This window comes from Mixophyes fleayi, chromosome 9 (assembly GCF_038048845.1).
Source record: "Mixophyes fleayi isolate aMixFle1 chromosome 9, aMixFle1.hap1, whole genome shotgun sequence".
NCBI lineage: Eukaryota > Metazoa > Chordata > Amphibia > Anura > Limnodynastidae > Mixophyes > Mixophyes fleayi.
Window position 1 is genome coordinate 95,779,522 of NC_134410.1, and position 24,135 is coordinate 95,803,656.

Here is a 24,135-nt window from a genome sequence, read left to right on the forward strand (position 1 = left end):
TGCTCCCTTCCTGGGCAACCCCCAGGCCATGATCCATTTTCATTGGTGGTGGGAGGAATCTAGGTGGTAACAGGGGGGGCAGAACATGACCTCAACAGCAACCCCCTGCTGTTCCCCTGCTCTCAAGTCTCATTTGGGACATGCTGGGACAATGGTCAGTAAATAGTCAGATCCCACTCCTGGGGGTTAATGTATCAACCTGAGAGTTCCGGCGGGTTTGATAAGTGGAAATGTTGCCTATAGCAATCAATCAGATTCTAACTTTCATTCTGTAGAATGTACTGAAGAAGTGATAGCTAGAATCTGATTGGTTGCTATAGGCAACATCTCCACTATTCAAACCCATTGGAAACTCTCAGCTTGATATATTTACCTCCTGATCTTAGATATAGTCCTGACCCTCCAGATCTTAACCCTTTCCACTCCTTTGTGATGTCACAGGGTCCCTAGCTGTTCCATACTTCGTGTGGGCTGCCTCCCTCTCTCTCTTTGGTCACCAAAATAATTCTGGATCCAGCTACCGGGCGGCATTTACTAAACATGGTGGGCCGATGTAGCACAATTGGTCCACTGGCTAACAGACTGGGTTGGCACGATATTTCCCCGATGGTGCCTGGTCTCGTCACAGTCGGGGTATAAGCCAAATTACAATACCCACTTGCCGCTCTTCAGATCCGAAAGACTGAGGGCATAGCCTGAATTATAGTTCCAACTTTCTTTAAAGTTTTAGAAATCTCATCGGTTGACAGATAATATGTCTAAAAGATGAAGCTTGGGTTCTTAAACATCAATTTCCTGAGAAGAGGTACTCCTGGAAGCTTGCACATGAACAGACAATCTGATAGAAATGTCTTGAACTATCTGATAGTGAGCTTGCAGTTGATTCTCCAGCACTTGTGCTGGGGATAGAGGAGTAGTAGCCATGAGAGTAAACCCCAAGTATGTGCACCAGTTATAATATCACAAATCACCCTACCAGTTAAGTTATCAGAACTGTTGTAGACGAGAGCTACACCATTAGCAACCCCCGTTCGCATGAAACCAAATATGTACTCCAGTACTTGGTTGTCTCCAGGACTTAATCTTGAGTAGTGATAACTTAACTCAGGTAGCTTTCACCACAGTGGGCTTTGTAGTGGAATGCTGAGCAGAGATTTCTATGGCAATAGGGATACAAGATACCCCTGGACCAGATTAAACAGATATACTGAGTTACAGTAGAATGTAGTAACAACCTCCACCAGTATAACAATTTATTTAGCAAAGAAAAGTACTTTGGTAAGGTGATACAAGCTGTCCATTTGCAACATTTCACAGGAGCAGGATGAAAGAGTCTGAACAATTAGGGCGAGAGGGGTGTATTCAACGTGTCAAACAAAAAAAGGCAGCTGCAGACATAAACACCCCATAGTCTTCTATAGCCAAATAACATGGCTTCCAGGTGGATACAAACATACACCTTAATTAAGGTCCTTGGACATGAATAAAAAAGCAGGAACAATGACATCTTAGTCAGAAGTGAAACAGACAACATGTTTCGCCCCTGGAACAATGCTTCACAAGGACATTTCAAATAAATATATGCTGTAATATATAAGTGACAGATATTCTTCCTGAAAAATATATGATTTAACATAAAACAATGATTGGAAGGATTATTTGATTTATACTGTACAGTATGAGTGTCACAACCTAGTGCTGGTGTTATGAATCTGGTACTGGATGGAGGCTACCTGCTGGTATTCGCACTACTGAAAAAGGAGGCATGGAGTCTAAAGCGCCCTTAGTTTTCGCCAGGAACCCTCACAAGGAAGTATGGCCTTTGCTGCAAGGACATGCGGGTCGCAGTTCTCCAGGACAGTTACCAGTGAAGTAGTAAGTGAAGGAGAGGTGTCAGACGGTCCAGGATGAATACCATCTGGGATTCGAGGTACAGAAATGTGATCCAGAAGAATAGGCAAAGGAGCCAGAGGTCAAACCAGGAAACCAAATACTGAACCAAATCGTAGTCCAGGGAGAAAAGTCAGGAAAAAGCCAAGTTTGGAACCAGGGAGACAAAATGCAAGGCCACAAACAAGGAGGTCACAGGAAGGAACAGCGCTGGAGTAATTGTGAACCAAAACCTGCTTAATATGGGCGAGTTGGCCCATGCTAATTACTGTTATTACGGTAATAGCAAGCTGGATTTCAGCTCGCGGCTCAAGGAGCTGCGAGCTGAAATCCAGCGAGAAAACTACTGTAATAACGGTATTTACGCACACTATTACCGAAACAATGGTAATAGTGCGCGCGCCGCAAGATTTTTGGCATTTTCGCCAACAATTGAATATGCCCCTAGGAGTATGTTACATATTTCTATCTAGCACTTAAATGTGTCATTAGATGTATGCTTTGTACTTACACGCATTGTTCTGAACTATATAACATACATGTCATTCATTTCCACAGTGTGTTTTGTCTTTTAACATTTATTTTGTAACTGTAGTGAGCTAGACTGTAGTGGTTAACTGGCGTTAAAAAATAAAAGTTGAAATTAAAGGGAAACTCTACTCATCACAAAAATATGAACGTTTTCCACTGTAAACCCTCTATTCTCCAAGCAGTAGGCAAGCTTCTGCGACGGATGATTACTTACAGCACAAAACCAATTCTGGTGGACTGTATTGCCATCCTGGTAGCCAGGATGTTTGTCCCGACTGCTCTGAATATTAGGAGGCAGCAAACGAGAGATGTCTTCAAGGGAGGGGAGGGCTTTTGTGGGCAGCCTAGTTCTTCAGATGCGCTAGACATGCCCCTGGGTGACATGATCACGTCTATTATGATGCGACTATGGCCATATCCAGATCCAAAAAACTTGAATGTTGGGAAGTATTCCTATAGCAGCTGATTGGTTATGCAGCTGACCATGGGATATCTACTGTGACTAGTGGAAAGTCAGTTCCACCATCAGCATTGAAAGGAGTCTTTTATGGTTAGGGGGGTCAGGCTGTGAAATTTTAAAAAAAGTATTTAAATCCTTTCTTCCAAAAAATGGTGCTGTTACTAGTTTTAATTAGGAGATAACATTATTTGGGTGAATATAACTGATAGTCAATTTTCAGATGCAAAAAAAACCCTGAAAATATTTTTATGGGCGATTTTTTTAATAAATTTTCCAGTGCTGAAAATCACCACTTAAATCACTGCAGCGGACAATTGCTAAGTACTTTTTCTTGAGCAATTTTCCCAATGCTGAAGTTCGCTGCTGAAAATCGCTATACGAAATATTGAGTGTATTCTGGTGATTTTGAGGCTTAACAACAGTGAATATACTGTGTTCCAGGTAGTTGTCAGTTACCATTAACTTCAACAGAGCTGCATTTTTCAGTAGCAGTTTATCTGTTGGGCTAACCGTCAGCAACTGCCAGTGGATTGCTAGAGGAAACTTGCTGGTGTGACATCCTCCAATAAAATTTAATGGATATCTATGGGAATATACTTCAGCTGTGACTTTTAATGACATAATTGTTGCTGACAAATAGCCAGTGTGTCCCCTAAGTGAGGGAAGGGCTGCATATGACAGTGACAGCATCATGATGTGAGGAGGAAGGAGACGGGAATAGAGGCAATCTAGACACTCTGGGCGTGAGTCATTAAGGAGAGCAAAGCAAAGTAAAGGAGTAATTTTGCACCTTGGCAAAACCTTGTTGCAGTGGAGAGGGAGGTAAATTTATAATGTGGAGAGATTTATAGTTGTGTAAGTGTAAGTATTTGTGTAAGTATTTGTGTGCTACATGAAAAAGCAGTCTAAACTAATTTGCACCCCTTGCATTGTAACATGGTTTGTCCAGGAGAAAACTTACTCCTTTTTTTTGCTTTGCTTTCCTTAATGACTCAGGCTCTTTATATATCCAATGTTTTTGTATCTCTTTCTTTTTCTTGTTTTAAATTGTGTGAGACAGTTCATGGTTGCATCACTAATTACATTAATTACATGTTTATGATAGATGTAACTCAACCATTACCTTTTCAGTAACTTTCAGCATTCTGTAATTCCATAAAACTGTGCCAAGTTAGGAGTTTAGCTCCAGGTGGGAAGTAAAAAAAATATAGTACTGTAGGTTCTCCTGACATGTTACTCTCTTTATATTCTCTAAACAGGGACTTGTTGGCCAAAATTAATTTCAGTCTCCAAAACCGCATATTTACCAGAAAATAAATCCCCTCAGCTACTAATCACACATTCATTTTACATGAGTAGAATCCTCCTTGCTTAGATGCAACCTCTAGCTCGTTAGACTGATGGCATACTGGTGACACTGACATGCACTGACTGAATAACATGGAATCATATTTTCAATTCCCCTTTTGTGCTCTGCAAATAACAGATACCTTTCTTTATACATATTCATACTACTTAATAGAGCAATAAAATAGGGACAATTTATTAATTCTTTACAAAATCAGTAAAAATAATTTGAATTGAGATATATATATATATATATATATATATATATATATATAAATATATTATATATATATATATATATATATATATATATATATATATACACACTTTTGTCATATTATTTGTTTGTATCAAAATACTTATGCATTTTACCACTGTCTTTATTTGCCCCTCAATCCTAGTGGCTCACCACCATTTTTATATTTCAGACACCTTTTCATTACTTTAATATTGGCTGGTTTCTTACATTATTTGTCTATCAACTAATTTTCTAGGCACTGGACGATATCCAATGCAGCCTTCCAATTCAATACATTTAGAATACTGATGTCAGTAGTGCTGCTATCAGGTTTCGATTTGTGAAAAGGCAAAACAGGCTTATATGGGCAGTACGGTGGCTTAGTGGTTAGCACTTCTGCCTCACAGCACAGGGGTCATGAGTTTGATTCCTGACCATGGCCTTATCTGTGTGGAGTTTGTATGTTCTCCCTGGGTTTGCGTGGGTTTGCTCCAGTTTCCTCCCACGCTCCAAACCCATATTTGTAGGTTAATTTGCTGCTTTTAAATTGCCCTTAGTCTCTCTCGGTCTGTGTGTGTGTATGTTAGAGGATTTAGATTGTAAGCTCCAATGGAGCAGGGACTGATGTGAATGACTTCTCTGTACAGCGCTGCAGAATTAGTGACACTATATAAATAAATTGATGATGATGATGATGATGATCCATAGGGCAGTAGGATTGCAGTGGATGCACCATAAGTTTCCTCTGGTAGCTTACAATGCAAATTATCTTTCCATTTTCTCTCTTATTTTATATGCATCTGCACTTGGAGAAAATATTTATGGGGCAAAAACATCTGGAGCCAAACAACAATCTATGTTCATTTTAACAACTGATGGAATTTATTTGATTCTTAGTATGTATGGGGTATGGTAGAGCTTGTGACCATGGAGCACTGCAGTACATGTTTCTTGCTGTGACTGGAGAATGGACTGTTGGTGGGTATCTCTTACATGGTGGTGTTCTTTCAGTAACAGGTGAACCTAGAACCTTTTTACTTCACCTTCAAAAAGGAGCAACAAAGAACAGGTATATTTATTTTACTAGTAAATGTTTGCTGAATTTATATCAAAATATGATACATTTACTTTACAGCATGATATACAGTAGGAAAATAGAAACATTATAAACTGATATGCCCCCATTCATTCCATTATCATGATCTATTTATATAGGGCCACAAATTCCGCAGCGCTGTACAGAGAACTCATTCACATCATTATGGGTATTTTCTAGAATACTACAGTACACATGCTTAGTGAGTAGGGGAGGGCTGTCAAATATTAACCTGGGGGGCAAGACTCGACTCGGCAGCCTATTAGGAACATCTTAAAGGAAACAATTGCAAGTGGCCCAGTGACCCAGCCCAAAGTAGCCCACTATGGGACTGGCCTCAGGGAGCAGATGCCCCCCCCTCCCCTTAGCCCAGCCAACCCCTGTTAGTGAGACATGGCCAGGATGGTAAACAAATATATATGGCTAAAAGAGTTACACTAATAATAACCCATTGGTCTATTTATGAAAAGGCTCAAAGGGCCAGCAATAGGGCTTGTGTTTACTCCCCTATGCATCAAAGGATTTAGCGGCAGCGATAACCCGCTGGCTCACTGTTACCTCATACCCCTCCTGCCCAGCTATGAAACGCTCAACTGCTTTGCTGCTATTTTTTTCATAAATGCAGTCAGTAAGTGACTTTTAGTTCGAAAATAAAAAAAACCATACTTATTGTCGGGATTGGCAAATTGACTATAATCAGGCCCCCTAATTTTCATAGTTGATCAGTTAAGAGGCTTTATCAACATCTACCTTATTCTCAGTGATAACAATACAATAAAATCCCAGGTGATCTGATGACAAATTCAATAAAGCAAGATGTATGACAGACTCGGTTATACAACCCATTAAAAACTTACTGACTGATTATTGCTGTCTTCGCAAGGGAGTCTACATTCACTGTTGTACTGGAATCCATCGGTGCACTGATAGAGCCCTATGAACTTAATGTGAGGAGGTTCGCACATAACAGGGACACATTCACCATATTGCCAGGACCCATCCTTAGTGCACTGAATTTTGAATGCCTTCCTTCCCCAAAGGAAAAATAAACAAAAAAAAAGTAAATGTTAATCCAGGGTTAACATACAACACTTATTTGTTCCCCCAAACATGCACATTTCTTAAGTCTCAGTCTTACTTACTTCCTTATCTTCTTAGATGCATCAGGTACATGATATCCCACCTTACACTTATACTTGCAGAAAGAGCCCACCTTATGACCATTAGAACGGCAGCGGGAAGTCTGCAGAGCAGCATTAGGCAATGGAGACGGTGCCATGCACCTAAGTTCACAGATGGCTTCAGGAAATGACCATAGGCCATCCTCCAAGCAGGTTAACACATTATTGCTACCTAGAAAGAAAATAAACATATATTAACTAATCAAAGACGACAAATTGTCTTTATATCAAGACAAAATTAAATCAGGTGTGGACATATGGCATGTGCAGCTGCTTTGGGATCCCTGTCTGACAAGGTGCTGGAACAGGGGAGCTATGTACATACAAGGCTTTTAACAAAATTATACCAACATACATCTCCTCACTTGTCTCAAAATATCTCCCAGCTCAACACATCCAATGAGGACAAGATCTGAGTCTCTCATCCACACTCATTACTTGTTCCCATTCCCGGTTACAGGACTTTTTTGTGCTGCATCCACTTTGTGGAATTCACTCCCTCGCTCAATAAGACTTTCCTCTAATCTTCAAGCATTCTCTGAAAACCCACCTCTTCAGGCAAGTTTATAAAATTCCTTAACCACCCTGTTAACCTTCCTTTACACAGTTCACGCAAGACAACAACCCTTTGACCAATATTGCTGTGTGACTGGATTATATAGCCCACTAAGCACATTTTACCTTTGCAATCTGGCTGGACCAAAATGCAGTATGCAGCACTTAACCTCATGTATCAAGTTCCTATTGTCCCAAAGGTTGTAATCTTGCAAACAGGGTCTTCTTACCTCTCTATTTGTATGTATTACCCAGTATTTTATTACTGTGTAAAGCACTACTGTATTTGCTGGTGCTATATAAATAAATGTTGATAATGATGATATTTCTGCTAAGAGTTATTCCCTGCTCTCCTGCTCTCCTTCAATGACTTACACAAGGTGATATTGCTTACGGCTCATTTTGCATTGTACTTGATTGCTACAAATATTAGTTGACAGTGATGTGAGAAATCAAGTCAGTGTATGCTCATTAACCCACTAGTTATTTCCTACTCCTCCAAAGTTTTTTCTTGAGGTTTCCAAATTCTTTGCTGTCCTGGTAAAGGGGAAATAATTAGAAACTGAGATATAATTAATGTATTGGTGTTACTGAGGCTATATAATATAGTACAGAAGTTTGCTACATGGTGAATCCAGTCTAATCTTAGATAATAATAAAACCCCATCCAATGCACATACATTGCCACACACAACAAATGTGCATGTTTTGCAACTGCATCCATTGTACTTGTTCAAGTAATCTAGGTACCTCCAACAGCAAACTGAGAATTAAATGAGTTGAAAACTTGTTGAAATTAAATTAATCAAGTCAATGACAAACAATTTTATGTTCTTACACAAGAAAAACGCAAAATGAGGCTCATTGGGCGTACTGGAGGACAGGTTTTAGAACCATGACTATAATTTGTGAAAGTCATTGTGAGCATATGTGTACACTGCCTGTTATCTATAAGAACAAATTCACATTGGGCATGTCTAATAAATGTGAGCTCTGATTTAATTATATTATGGGAAAGTCAAATGTGTCTGTTTAACTGTATGCTGAATAGACTATCCAACCTAATGAATGATAGAGATAAAACATGATAAAGAACAGGAAAAATTGTCATAATCTGTCAGTCAATGTCATGTTCTTTCTCCTTCACCAGTCTGGGAGACTCCCAAAATTCGGGTCAGTCTCCCGGGCTCCCGCATCCCGGAATTCACAGAGAATTGCGCCATTTGACGCCATTTTGGAGGGCGGGAGGGGGCGGGGTGAGGCTAATTGCGTCATTTTGGCCCGCGATTGGCCTCGCCCTGCCCCCTCCCGCCCTCCAGTCACGCCCTACAAGTTTCCGGGAGTAGGCAAGTATGGATACGGCTCCTGAAAGGCATACATGTCTCCGTGCTGTCTGCCTCAGCTGCATCTGCATGTACATGTTCTTACTGCCTACGATAGACGGCCCCTTTCCTCTGCATTCAAGGGAGTGTTCAAGTGTAAATTCTGACAACTCTGTATACTGTATTCTATGTGTGCAGCTTGTTTTCTGGGCATACGCAGAAAAAATTGGCAGATTTTACAATGTGCAAATGAACGTATGTTCTACTTAGCAACAGGCCCATAGGCTATTATATCTTGTGTCTATTAGACTGAAGAAAGTTACATCATTTTTTAAATAAACATTCTTTTAAGATGCAAAAATATTCTGAGAGAAAGCACTACTGCTACATTACTACACAACCTTTTCCCCAAAATTAAGTGACATTTCTTAGCTTCAGTTTACCACACAGATAGAGTCATAGTACACACAGCCAACAAATTGACCTGACGATAGGGCTACAGTAAAACTGTTGCTTGGTCACATGGTCTTTGAACATAAATTCTAAAATCAACAATTTTAAAAACATAATACAAGCTACTACAAGGAAACATTATTGCTGTGAGACATTTTTATATTAAATCAGGTTCTAAATGCCTTGAGGTTGTAATGTGAATATGATGACTCCAAGACATGCACACAATATAATAAATAAAGACCTGCATAAGGATTAATGCACTTGAACGCCAGTTGTGTAAGAGTACATTGCACTTACCTTCAGAGGTTAAACTATTCCCTGGCATGTTCTGAAATTATATCCAATAGCCTGCTATTGGGAGTGGCATACAAGCCTTTATATTATCCAGTAACAGGAAGTTCCCTCTCTTTGGCTGCAGGACATCCCTCTATCCCGCCCTATATTGTCTGTGATTTGAATAGTTTTTCATTCTTTCTTTTTCCTCATTCAGGCGAAGCACAGCCAGGGGGAAAGCAGTGCAGTCAGCAGCTAATACATGGTGCAAGAGTTATATTTGGCCGTGGGATTCTTCCCTCTTCAATCTATGTCTCTGTTAGGGTTATGTCTTTGAATGCCCTGGGTGTTGTTTCTGCGAGCGCGCCCTTTAAGGCCAGAAGGGGTGTAGTCTCCCTGATGCAGTTAAAGTATTGCCTGCGATTCTGGGCTGGTTGGCCATCCCTATGTTTGCTTAATTAATACTGGCTGGTTAGCTGACCTTGCATTTGCTTTAGTTGCCACCATCAATTATACAATTAAAACTGAGACGTTGTTGTGCCAAAATTGAAATTTACGTCTTATTTCAGGTATTTACGTAATTAGCTTTTTCCTAAGGGTTGGAAGGTGAATGTACAGAGATAGATTATCATTCGTTTGGCATTTATTACTTTACCTCACCAACTTAGGCCTGTTTTATATGGACGTTTTGTTAGAATTCGAGGCTGGAGTGCAATGCAAGCATACTGCAATCAACATTGTACAGGAATCAGGGCCACTGTTGCTGGTCTGAACTGCAGAGGCAAACAGGCACTTATATCAGGGGAGGGCTGGCAAATTTTAGCCCGAGGGGCAAGACTCAACTCAGCAGCCCATTGGAAACATTTTAAAGGAAACAAATGCTGGTGGTCCAGTGACCTAGCGCAAAGCAGCCCACTATGGCACCAGCCAGGGGAAGATGTCCTCCTGCCCCCTAGCCCAACCTGCCCTGCTTATATCACTGATCATGATGCCTGCATGATTGTCAGTGTGGTTTGCTGGTGTCACGTTCCATCCTGAATAAGCCTTGAGCAAAATCTAACCAAGCACTCTTCTGAAATAGACCTTGAAAGTTTCTTGAATCACCAACAAAGGACTCCAATTAGTTGGCATTATAGCAAAATGATAGTATGACAAAATGGTATCTACTATAATAAATATCTAACTGAGTTGCAACTGCTTATTGTAAATGCATGGCCAATTTACCAGTGGCAGTCACTAGAAATGGCACTGCACGCAGCAATAATTACATCTTTACCGTAGGATATACAAAACAACATTCAAAAGGACTAATTTAATGCAACACAAATATATGAGATTGCATACTACCTCTCAGGTGTGCAGGATGGTGACACTGGAAAGTGCATTGCTTGCTGTAGGTGGTTCCTTGCGGACAGTGAAATGAGGCATGGTAGATATGGTGCTTATCAGGCGGGCCACAATCTACTGGTGCACAAGTCACCGGTTTGTTCCACTTCCCATCTCTGCATGTTATGATGACTTGGGAGTCAAGCTAGGGAAAAACACACATAGAATATTTATCAAATCCAGGAAAGAAAAGGAAAGTCAGTTATAATTTTGGTTGGGTTCTTACAGTATGGTAGAGTATTATAAAATGTTTTTGCAATTTTTAATGGAACATAAATATAGTATCTGTATAGGAGCCCTTTGTGATCATAGAAAAATGATTGTCATACAGAAATGGTTGTTTAGGCGAAAAAATATATCAGAGACGCTCTAAGATAAGACATTTTTTTAGAACTGTGGATTGTCAAGTTAAGAAAGTAAGTAAGTGTCTGTTAAATAATGAAAAAACTTAGGGTGTTTCCAAGTTACACTCACTAGTAACAATATGTAAATAATTACTTTAAAAGGAAAGAAAATTCCTGGTTAATAATACTTTCATAAATAAGCCTCTCCTTTTGAATGGCTTATTTACATATTTTTATGGTGTGCAGCTTGGAAATCTCTCTTGATTTTTAATTAAAACTATGCCTATAGACCTTTACATACATACCAACAAATTACATTACATTACATGATGAGGCCAAACAAGACCAGAACTGGTTATCTTCAGATGGATGCTTTGTGTTAGCACAAACCTGTGTAATGGTCAAGGGGCTGCCATGTAAAAATGACAATGCCCAGAGGTCTATTCTTGAGGAGTGGCTTAGGTGTGAGTAAGTGAATGCCTATGTAAGACGACAAGGTTCATTAGACATGGAGAACATATCTAAGGCATATGGATTTTTTTGTTTGAGAAAACAAAAGCATGTCCTTTGTAAAACAATGACCATATGACTTGATGGATAATTATTTTAAAAAAAGATAATAAAAGTATCTGTGGACACTATAAGATTGGTGTGCTAGAACGTCCAGCTGGAAAAGTGCTAATGTTCATTGCCCTCAATCGCTTCTATGCTGACACAATGAATTGAGTGGGGGCTGTTTCTGTCGTTATACAAGTGTGATTCCACTCACAAAGCGTTGCATGCAGCTCTTTCAGAGGTAAATGATTCCTATGTGACAGGGTATGGGCATTTCCTAGTCACTTCAATTTGCCTAAACAGAAGCAACTGAGGGACTATAACCATTAGCTGGTGAATCACTAGCGTTCAAAGCGCCCATCTGACACAACTTTATGATGAGATGCAAAATAGCTGCAAAAAAACACACAATCACAAGGATCGAATAGTCAACACAGGAAATGCACGTGCATTTTATTTTTATTACTTAGTAGGTGTAATAATTGCAGGCTAAAAATGAGTGTTCATTTATGAAGCACAATGTCGTGAGGAGTGTTATAAACCACTGACAATGTGACAACATATTTCCATGTTTCACCATATGTGTTTTCAAAATGTCAGAGCGTAGCTTTCAGCACACATCAAAGGACTTGGAAAGCTTCACTTCCAAAACACCTAAATGGGTTCCACAGAAGTTTTGACCTGTCTGTCTTTGATATAGGATTATTTTAGAAAGAAGAACAGCAAGCCTTGGCAGCAAGATGTGCCACACACCAACAGAATATGTTGATCATTCACACATGTAATCAAACGTGTTTCTGGAACAAGCATACAGCACTTGGCTTTCTTTTAACTTCAATAGTATTTTATTTTTTTCCAGATTTCAAGGATACAGGGAAAAAAAAAATGTAAAAGGGAAGGGGAAGGGAAGGCCAGAAAAAAGAGAAGGGAAGGGGGGGTACATAGTAGGGTAAACACATTACACTGCGTTAAAATTTACAGTATTTAGTACAATAGAGGCTATCAGGTCTGTAGGTCAGTTATTTAGCAAGAAAGCAAACAAAAGCACAAGCAAGGAGGTCAAACTCCTATTAGATTATCCCATTCTGGAAACTATGTGGATCCTGGCAAGGGTTCATTAAAGGAGAACTGTGAAAGAGGAAGCAACGAATCAGCTTGAGCTCCGGTTGCCCCTCACCGTCTGTAGTATACACATGCCAGGAAAAGCACTTTATTAGGGGTGATGAAGGGGAAAAGGAATAAGGCATCCCCCTTGTCTCCATCTCGAAGCTAAACTGTACTTTAGCAATCACTTTATTTAGCACAGGCAGGTTCGAGGATTTCCAGTTCTGAGCCAATGTTGCTCTAGCAGCTATCAAAATATGACAAAACACATATTTAGCGTGAAGAGGAAATTGTGGAGGAAAGTGTTGTAGTAAAGCCACTTCCGGAGTAGGGTCTTATCTTTGAGAAGTGACCTTATTGGCTAGCTCAAACACCTGCTCCCAAAATGAACGGATGAGAGTACAATCCCAGAATATGTGCATTATATCCCCTGGTGAACCACATTGTCTCCAACAGAATTTGGATTGGGTGGGCCACATTTTGTGTAAACGAGTCGGAGTAATGTATAGTCTATTAATTAATTTCACCATCATTTCCGAATGATTCACACATTTGGACATTTGGAAAGAGTTAACGAATAACTTCTTCCATTGTTCAGTGGTGAGCGTGATATTGAGATCTGCTTCCCATTGTAGTTGGGATCTGGACTTAGTATCCAAAGGGGGAGGTAAGAGAGATTTATACCAAAAGGTAATACCTGCCCTGTTAGATCCCTTTGTCAATCACATATATATTTGGGCTGGGGCACGGGACATTTCCAATCCCCGTCCAGGGAGGGTGGAGAACCAGTGTCTAATCTGCAAGTATTTATAAAATTCCTGGGTGGGGAGGCGAAATTTATCCCGTATTTGTGTAAATGACAAAAGCTTCTGATCCTCAAGTAAATCCGACCAGGATTTAACCCCATTCTCTATCACTTGGCTTTCTTTTACACTGCTGGACTTTCAGAAGTAGCGCAATTGTTAAAATAGCTATTGCTGTATTGTGCTGCTGAGCATAATTATGTCAATTTTTAAGAAAGTAGAATTGGGACATTTAAAGTACATACAAAGTAGTGGGTTATTCAAATAGATCTTTAGATAGATGTCAATACTATTAGTAGACATTTAAAAAATGAAAATGACTTAATGTAACACAACTGTACATGTGTACAAGACAGTGGGCCACTTTTGGTAAGCAGAACTGGCGCTGCGGGATGAACCGTAACCATACTTGTCAAATCTCCCGGAATGTCCAGGAGACTCCCGAATTCTGGTTTGGTCTCCTGGACTCCCGGGAGAGTAGGGCATCCTCCCAAATCTGCCCACTTCCTAGTGAAGTGAGCAGGATTAGAGCCACCATGACGCGACTATCAGGGAAACATTTCGTCATGGGGAGGGGCCAAAAATTATGCGATTTGCCAAGCCCACTCCATCATCACTCCAGACCTCCCCTCCCGGAAGGGAACATCAAAAAGTTGGTAAATATATATGTGCATAAAGTGTCGTCTGAACCAAAAAATATGAGAGTGTCTCCTGTCTTATTTCATACTTGCCAACAAGTTTCCGGGAGAGGGGGCGTGACTGAAGGGCGTGAGGGGGCGGGGAGAGGCCAATCGCATCATTTTGGCCCCACCCCCGTGAAACCGTCATTTCCTTCGCGGGGGTCAGGGCCAAAATGCTGCAATTGGCCTCGCCCCACCCCCTTCCGCCCACCAGTCACGCCCCCTCTCCCGAGTTGGCAAGTATGAAATAAGACAGGAGACACTCTCATATTTTTTGGTTCAGACGATACTTTATGCATATATATATTTACCGACTTTTTGATGTTCCCTTCCTGGAACTCCAGTGACGCGATTCTCTGTGAAATCCAGGATGCGGGAGAAATGCCAGCTTGCCCGGGAGCCCAGGAGACTGACCCGAATTTCGGGAGTCTCTTCCGGACTTTCCGGGAGAGTTGGCAAGTATGTCTTATTTATTTGTCTAGAAATTCATAGAGTGGATATTGGTTTGGCCCACAAAATGGATACCTCCACTGTTTGTTAGTGAGTATTACACTTTAGTTGTTGATAAAGCAGAAATCACAATAAGTTTGATTCAGTTTCAATATTTGAAAGCCATTTGTACATAATACATTATTATTTATATGTGTGGTTATAGTAAAATATTAAGATGATATTAACAAGACCATACCTTATGTACACATGAACCATATATGAAAAGATGGGTCAGTTACTAAATTTCTGATATCTCAAAATCATCAAACCTTTTTCATATTGTAGATTATTGTTTAGTTAAACTGTATATGCTACATAAAATATATACCTTTAAGTCTACAGTTATACCTCATAACATGATGCACTGATATGCCTTGCTTACCCCAGTTTTACACTATGTAGATCAGCTCAGTAACTTAGAAAGCTAGATAACCTGCCAGCACACAAGAAATTACTGATGCCCATCCTCCAAAGCACGTTATTTAAATGCACTTGCAGCAACAACAAAATACACCAGATGGCAGTATTGAGATGGTGCTTAGAAAAAAAAAAAAAAGAATGAAAGAGGGTGGCGACTACATTACTTTACATGGTACAGATGCAGCTCCAATTATTGTATCAAATTGCTCAAAATTAGACATTTGACATTAGAGAAATGCCACTGATATACTAACAGTAACTGTTTCCATCTGAAGAATAAAAGAGTGTAGAATAATAAGAACACATGTAAATAAAATGTTCTCCTACTTCCCATGGCACTATGTTTTCAACAGAGCTATAGACAAATATGAAAAAAAATGGTTTTAGCCATGCTGAAAGATACACATAATGGGCCTCAGTCATCAAGAAACGCAAAATGAATGCAATGAATGCGCTTACATCAGGTATACGCACGGCCATATTCAACAAGGAACGGATCTGAAGATACTTCTGCCTCACAGCGCTGGGGTCATGAATTAAATTCCCGACCATGGCCTTATCTGTGTGGAGTTTGTATGTTCTCCCCGTGTTTGCGTGGATTTGCTCCGGTTTCCTCCCACACTCCAAAAACATACTAGTTAATTGTCTCTTATAAAAATTGACCCTAATCTGTCTCTGTGTGTGTGTGTGTGTGTGTGTGTGTGCTAGGGAATTTAGACTGTAAGAGGGCAGGGACTGACGTGAGTGAGTTCTCTGTCCAGCATTGCGGAATTAGTTGTGCTAGATAAATAGATGATGATGATGATTACAAACACATGTTCTAGCATGAACACACAGCCGTCACCACTATCACTCAACACTTACAACAGACCTGCAGCTGATACAAGTGATACGACTGAAAATTACGGTGCCTTAGAGATGCCCAAAGCTTGAATCAGACGCTACTGCATGCCCTCGAGCTTAGTACATGAGCTACGTGCATACCCCCATTCTCGTCCCCATTCCGCCCATAAAATCGTAGGTTGCGTTCTCTGGTGTATTGATTATTCATTTCTGGGCATGAGCGTTGAGTGTTTTATGCAAAATACGGCGCTTATCGGCATTTACCTGCTTTAATGATTCAGGACCGGTATATTATTATATCATTTCTATGTACCAAATTGTGTTTTAGAAGATCGACAACCAGTTTCCCCCAAAGTACTTGTCTAGAAGAAAGGGATCATTATTGTGAAAGTAAGATGCAGGGGAATTGTACAGGGATGTTGGACAGTAAATGATTCAGAGAATACTTGAGGTATTGCTAAACAGGAAGGGGATAGAACGGGAGCATAATGGAAAGTGAAGGCTATAGCAGGATATACAGTGGTGAGGAAGACTATAAATCAGTGGGACATGGGAGCCATCAAATGGGACCAAAGCTGTTCAAGGTGAGACCTTATTCATATAGGTATTTAAGTCCCATATAACTTTCATTATGCTCCATTGTTTTCTCCAACTGGACACACATCTTGACTCCAAATTCTGCAAGTATAGCGATCATTGTTTGTGCTCATACCAATTTGGTCTGTGGTACTACAATTTGCTACTACACTATTGTTCTTAGGTAGTGTGCAGCAACATATTTTAAATAGACCAATGTTTACTACTTGTTGACAGTTAAAGCACTTGTTAAAGGAACCACTGAAATCCAAACAAGATACATTTTAAAAAAACGCTGTAGCACAAAATAACAAAAACAAAAACTTGATAGACCTAATGTGGATCCTGAATGAAAATTTGCCTGTGCTGCTGTTTTTGCTTCACGTTTTATATTGTTAAAATTGAAGTGATTCCTATAACATGCACATGATTGTCTTTGTGCTAACCAGTCTTTTTCTGTACCAGGCATGCAAACTCTGCTTACTTTAATTGACAGACCAGATCTGTACACTGGTGAGATGTACATTACAAATCCTGAAGCTCAAAAGTACATTATTAGGCTTTAAATGATCAGAAGATGTAGAAAACCAGGGGTTATCTTAGAGTGTGCATTGAATTGAATTGGTTAAAAAACTAATACCGTGCTTTTAATCTCAAGATTACTTTATAATTGACTATTATTTATTAAGTTATTTATATAGTACCTACATATTTTACAGTGACCATTTCATCATTTACAGGTGCGTGTGCATCGTTTACCTGAGGAAGAGAATGCATCAAGATGCACTATGGCAAGAAGGTAAGCTGATGGAGGCAGTATGATGCGCTGGGCAATGTTCTGCTGGGAAAATGTGGGTGCTGGCGTTCATGTGGATGTTACTTTGACATGCACTACCTACCTAAACATTGTTGCAGACCAGTACAAATAATTAATGGCAATGGTATTCCCTGATGGCAGTGGCCTCTTTCAGCAAGATAATGCACCCTGCCACACTGCTACAATTGTTCAGCAATGGTTTGAGGAACATGACAAAGAGTTTAAGGTTTTGACTTGGTCTCTGTGGGATGTGCTGGAAAAACAAGTCCGAGCCATGGAGGCCCCACATCACAACTTACAGGGCTTAAAGGATCTGCTGCTAACATCTTGGTATAAGATACCACAGGATACCTTCAGAGGTCTTCTGGAGTCCATGCCTCGAGAGGTCAGAGCAGTTTTAGCGGTATGTTTTGGGACCTACACAATATTGGCCATGTGGTTTTAATGTTTTGGCCGGTCATTGTATATTATCATTACTCTTATCTTTCACTTTAAGAGTCTGTTTGATTTCTTTCCTTTGAAGAGTTTATTCACCATAGACTGATGTTGTGTGTTAGTTTTATGTTTGTGCAGCTGAGTTACTTATGCATGCTTGTTCTTGGATTTTTAGTATTGTATTGTGTGCCAGTAACTTCAAGTTCTCTAACACGCAGTGTCTATGTGATTAACAGTCCCCAGAAGAGAACAACTGTTATATCTATAGAAAAAAAGCTGAATGCTCACTTTGTTTTACATTGGGAACCATATTATACTACATCTTCCATTTCATCTCAAATATTTTCATAAGCAATATAGACATTTTAGGCTTCATACCCATTGTTGTCAAATTTGAGCATTGTACTACAGTTTTATCACTAGTACAAAACATGAAAACAGGTCTGGAAAATAATTCTCATTTGTGACAAGTTAAGATTTTTCTAGGTAAACGCCTTCAGGTCAATGGAGTGACCTCCGTTCCTGAACTGGAATAAAACCACTATATGTGAAATTCGTTTGACATATGCTTTTACTTTCATTTGAACTTGCAATGTTCATATGCCAGTGGGTACTCAGCCTTAAAGTGTTATAATGGTTGATTCACCATAACAGCTTTGCTACTTTATTTTTTCTATAAATGAACCAGACAAGAGAGAAGTTGAGTACAGTTTCTGAAACCTCTTCAAGTATCCCAACATTTCAAGAATGTCCCTGTATAATATTGTGGGCGAATTACTGGCTATGTCTATTAGATCAAGTCACCTATGCATTGTCTGTCCTTCATATCTGAGAGTGGTTAGGAAATTCCTATTTAATAAAAATTGCTGTGAATCTATAAGTGCCTCTCTTTGTTATACGTGGGTGTTAAGTAATCAATTTTAAATAAATCTAGGTACATCAGTAGTCTACAGTCATGGCCAAAAGTTTTGAGAATAACAAGTATTGGCTTTCACAAAGATTGCTGCTTCAGTATTTTTAGACCTTTTTGTCAGATTTTGCTATGGTATAGTATAGTGAAGCAAAATTAATAGCATTTCATAAGTGTCAAAGACTTTTATTGACAATTAAATTAAGTTTATGCAAAGAGTCAATATTTGCAGTGTTGCAGTGTTGACCCTTCTTTTTGAAGACCTCTGCAATTCACACTGGCATGCCGTCAATCAACTTCTGGGCCACATACTGACTGATGGCCGCCCATTCTTACCTAATCAATGCTTGGAGTTTGTCAGAATTTGTGGGTTTTTGTTTGTCCACCCTCCTCTTGAGGATTGACAACAAGTTCTCAATGGGATTAAGGTCTGGGGAGTTTCCTGGCCATGGACCCAAAATGTCGATGTTTTGATCCCCGAGCTCCATCATGCTGGAAAAGGTATTGTTCGTCACCAAACTGTTATTTGATGGTTGGTGGGACAAGTTGCTCTTGGAGAATGTTTTGGTACCATTCTTTATTAATGGCTGGGTTCTTAGGCAAAATGGTGAGTGAGCCCACTTCTTTGGCTGAAAAGCAACCCCACACATGAATGGTCTCAGGATGCTTTACTGTTGGCATGACACAGGACTGATGGTAGCGCTCACCTTTCCTTCTCCGGCCACGTGTTTATCCCTAAATAATCTGAAAGGGGATTCATCAGAGAAAATGACTTTGCCCCAGTCTTCAGCAGTCCAATCCCTGTACCTTTTGCAGGATATCGGTCTGTTCCTGATGTTTTTCCTGGAGTGAAGTGGCTTTTTTGCTGGCCTTCTTAACACCAGGCCATCCTCCAAAAGTCTTCGCCTCACTGTGCGTTCAGATGCACTTACACCTGCCAGCTAACATTCCTGAGCACGCTCTGCACTGGTGGTGCCCCGATCCCACAGCTGAATCAACTTTAGGAGATGGTCCTGGCGCTTGCTGGACGATCTTCGGCATCCTGAAGCGTTCTTCACAACTATTGAACCTCTCTTCTTGAACTTCTTGATGATCCGATAAATGATTGATTTAGGTGCAATCTTACAAGCAGCGATATCCTTGCATGTGAAGCCCTTGTTGTGAAGCCCTTGTTGCAGGTAACCATGGTCAACAGAGGAAATATATTGATTTCAAGCACCACCCTCCTTTTAAAGCTTCCAGTCTGTTATTCAAAATCAATCAGCAAGAAAGAGTGATCTCCAGCCTTATCCTCGTCACACTTTTACCTGTGTTAATGAGAGAATCACTGACCTGATGTCAACTGGTCCTTTTGTGGCTGGGCTTAAATGCAGTGAAAATATTGTTTTTGGGATAATGTTCATTGTCATGGCAAAAAGGGTCTTTGAAATTAATTGCAATTCATCTGATCACTCTTAATGACATTCTGGAGTATATGCAAATTGTTATCATAAAAAGCAGCAGACTTTGTCAAAAATAATATTTGTGTCATTCTCAAAACTTTTGGCCATAGCTGTAGATGCCACAAAAAAACAAACAGATATATCAAGTGACAAAAATCAGAATTGTCTTGAAAAAACTGGGAAGTACACGTACACTCATTATATGCTCAATGTTTGCATTTTCACTGTAACATTGCACGTGAGAATTTGAATGTTTCGTATTCAAATTCAGTTGGACGCTAGCCCAACTGAACAGTGCAAATTGCACTTTTAGCCAAGGATTCTTCTCAGTGTGCATTCAGACTGAGACGTTTCTCCCTCTTGTACCTCTGCGCTTAGAGGGAAGGTAGTGTGCGAGCCTTACATGCTATGCCGAGTTGAAAGCAGCCACAGATAGGTCTCTAGGAGACGGATCTTTTGTGGGTGCTTTGTCCTGGTGCAACAGACTTTGTTGTGTTAAAAAATATTTACAATTAAAAAACAAGGTGTATACCCCCTCCCAAACAGCTTAACCAACCCTATTGCTGGTTAGGGGGCAGGAACACTTTTCTTTTTTTTACATTCATTTATTTGCTAACTTATCTGCTTTACAGGGCCGCTCTGACAGATACACTTAAGTGCATACTTGCCTACTCTCCCGGAATTTCCGGGAGGCTCTCCTGGACTCCCGGAAGAGTAGGCAAACATCCCGGACCCTGTAAAATGCCGAAATTCACGGTATTGAATAGTGGGGGGTCGGGGCACTCTTAATCACGTCATTAAGCCCCGCACCCGCTATTCAATACCGTTATTTTTTTTATTTTATGGTAGGGGTGGGGCTGTAGTGACGTAATGACGTAATCACTTCCACTCCTACCCTCTGTCACTTGATCTGTACTCCGATCTTCCGTAGTACAGATACATAATGTTGCCCTGGGCATGCTGGGACCTGTTGTACCAGGGGTGGGGGAATAGCACAAGTGCTATCAGTACAGGCTGGTTAATACAAGGGTGTGAGGACCCTACTCACTGGCCTAGGGCTGGTTTGGTACTATGACAGGGAGACCTCATGCTGTGGCTTTCCCTGCTGTAATGGCTGGCATAGCCTAGTGCTGATTTTTTACATTTCTCAGGGACCCCACACTTTTTGGTCCTCCAATTTTGCCAATAACAATATAGGGTGACAGCACTAGGGTTGGTTTAATTTTGTTTTTTTGGGGGGTGGGGGTGCGAAGTCAAACTCTTTTTTAATGTATTTTTTAGATAAAACAGAACATGGAAGGTCAATGCTGATGAACATCATGATTAGCATGGAACTTGCACCGGGAGAAGCAGGTCACATTTATATATTTGAATGTTTTTATTAAATTTGCATTTGCAAAGCATAAATATGCATTTTCATATGTCAAATGCACATGGAAAGTGCGTGCAACCTAAAATCTAGTGTATAAATACGCCTGGAGCAAAGGTGTAACAATCATCAATTCAAAACTTGCACCCAGTCTATGCCTCATAACTAATGTGTTTCAAGATCTATTAAAGCTCAAAGTAAGAGGCATCTCATAAGGGCGTGCTTAATTTGTGTCTTCGCAATGTTACTGTACCCTATTGGGTAACTCACAGTTCAAGTGCAACACCAGTTGTGCACATGCTCAGTGTGTGAATCTTGCAATGATGCATCTTTATGTTGCACAAGTGTACTTACACGTGAATCTAAGTTAGGCTGAAAGGGTCTACTTTGCTAATGTAATCCCTACATTGCTGTAGATCCTTGCCATTTCCAGTGTGTTAGCTTGTCTATGGTTATAATTATTTCATTGGGACTACAGTGGACAAAGAGTATTAGAAGATATGAATTTTAGTATATATTAGATTGTTTTAGATTTTTTTTTTATAATGAGCATTTTGTTAACCCTATTGTGGCATTACAAGTGCAACCATGCACTGTTGCTCAAGTACATTCCATACCTGCCAACTCTCCCGGAATGTCCAGGAAATCCCGCATATGGCAACATGGTCCACAAAATGACGCGATTAGCGGTGAATTGTGTCATTTTGGACCCGCCCCCCACAGAAAAACAGCATTTTGTTGTGGGGACGGAGCCAAAATATTGCGAATTACCGCGCCTTGCCCCTCCCGCCCTCCAACCATGCCCCCCTGCCTTGGGATCTTCCGGAATAAGCTTGCCAAAGGTTGGCAAGTATGGTACATTCTGTCATTTGTAGTTCTACAAGCACCAGAATACAATAATAGACTTGAGCTGTCATAGCATGTAGTGCAACATTAGTTTGACTATTTCTTTTTACAATACAGGTTTGCCGGATGAAATTGCACCAGAGTGGCCTGTAAAGCTAGGAAGACTGGACATATCAGACCAGAGGGATCCGCATGAATTGGCTTGGGAAAAGGACATTGGGGAACCCCTTGACCCTGAGGATTGGAGGGAAATTCATGAGAATGCTGCCTCTAGCTCCATATGTGTAAAAATCAAAGAAAATGTCTATAAAGTTTTGTACTGTTGGTACTATGTGCCAACTCGTCTTAATAAAATATTACCTGATACATCTGATCGCTGCTGGAGAAATTGCTCCATGGAAGGGACATTCATTCACATTTGGTGGAATTGTCCAAAGCTGGCTAACTTCTGGATGGATATGAAAAATTTGATAACTGCAATAGTTCAGGTGTTGATCCCTAAAGAGCCTAAATTTCTCCTCCTTCCGCTAGGGATTCCTGGGGCTACTCGCCATCAAAATAAACTAATTCATCACATCTTAACAGCGGCCAAATGCCAACTGGCAGCCGATTGGAAGCAACAAAATCCTCCCTCTACCCAGGCTATCATTAATTGAGTATGGCACATACAACGTATGGAATTTATGACCAGCATTCTCAATAATTCCTCCAAATCCATTAATAAAACCTGGTCTCCATGGTTATCCTTTTTCAACTTTTGCTCTCCCTTTTAGAAGGTACCAATCTACTCGACTCCTCTGTCTAATCTTTCACTAATTGCGGTCTTTCCGGTCACTTTCCTTCCTCCTTTTGTTCTTTTCCCGCCTGCTTCCGTCTTACGGCTCTAGCCACGCCGGCTCTCTCCCCCTTCCCCTCCCTACCCTTTTCCTTACCTCTTATACAGAATTCGAAGTCACATGATACTAACATATCGTTGTTATTATCTCTTTTTGCTTTTGTTGGAAGCACGATTTATTTGATGTTGCTAATAAGTTTTATTACACTGTTATTTTTGACCCTTGTGGTCTAGATGTTTGTATTACTTTGACTCTCTAAAATATACGTTAAAAAAAAAAAAAAAAAGCTGGGCAGACTGCGATCTCACCAGGCACTAGACATAACTAATACGCAATGTAAAACTGGATGTGAAACGGCTGTAAAATGACGTGTTTGTGGCATTACATCACTGGGGAGTGGCTAAGATGGCACAATTTTCTAAGGCCCGACCTCTCCATCCATACCCCTCCGAAAACTCCCAGAAGGACACCAAAAAAAATTGGCAGTTATGCTCATATGCAGTTTGAGATTTTAACCTCTGATCTGAAAACCAAATCTAAAGTATGTCCGTTTTGAAAATCGCATAGTAACTGCACTTTAGTAAATCCATCCCATTTGGTTTTGTCAAAATAGGGTTTTTCTAAAAGAGGAGCTACTACTATAAGATTATACACATATACTTTTTTATTGTATTTTATTTAATACAGTAGAATGTTGATACAACATAAATCAATCCATGTAGTCTGCATTCTGCCAATTCATGTGGCAGCTTTATTTTCAGGGTAGATATGTTTATTCCAAGTATGTTTAAATTCTTTTACAATACTGTAACATAATAGGTCCATCCCCTAGCCACAGTTACAATGAGATATTCTGGAATGTTTGTGTGGCTCCCCATTCTGGATTAGTTCTGTGAATGCATGTGGTGAAATTCCTAGTACTAAGGTC

The 24,135-nt window shown here is 40.1% G+C and overlaps 1 protein-coding gene across 1 annotated transcript in view; it reads right to left on the minus strand.

Annotated features, from left to right (window-relative positions):
* PAPPA (pappalysin 1) overlaps positions 1–24,135 on the minus strand; it is a 373,767-nt gene that overhangs the window by 29,062 nt on the left and 320,570 nt on the right. The window contains exons 15-17 of the mRNA XM_075184705.1: positions 10,697–10,880; positions 6,705–6,915; positions 6,420–6,591 (exon numbers count right to left, since the gene is read on the minus strand). Coding sequence (XP_075040806.1) covers positions 6,420–6,591; positions 6,705–6,915; positions 10,697–10,880 — 567 coding nt within the window. The remainder of the gene's footprint in view (positions 1–6,419; positions 6,592–6,704; positions 6,916–10,696; positions 10,881–24,135) is intronic.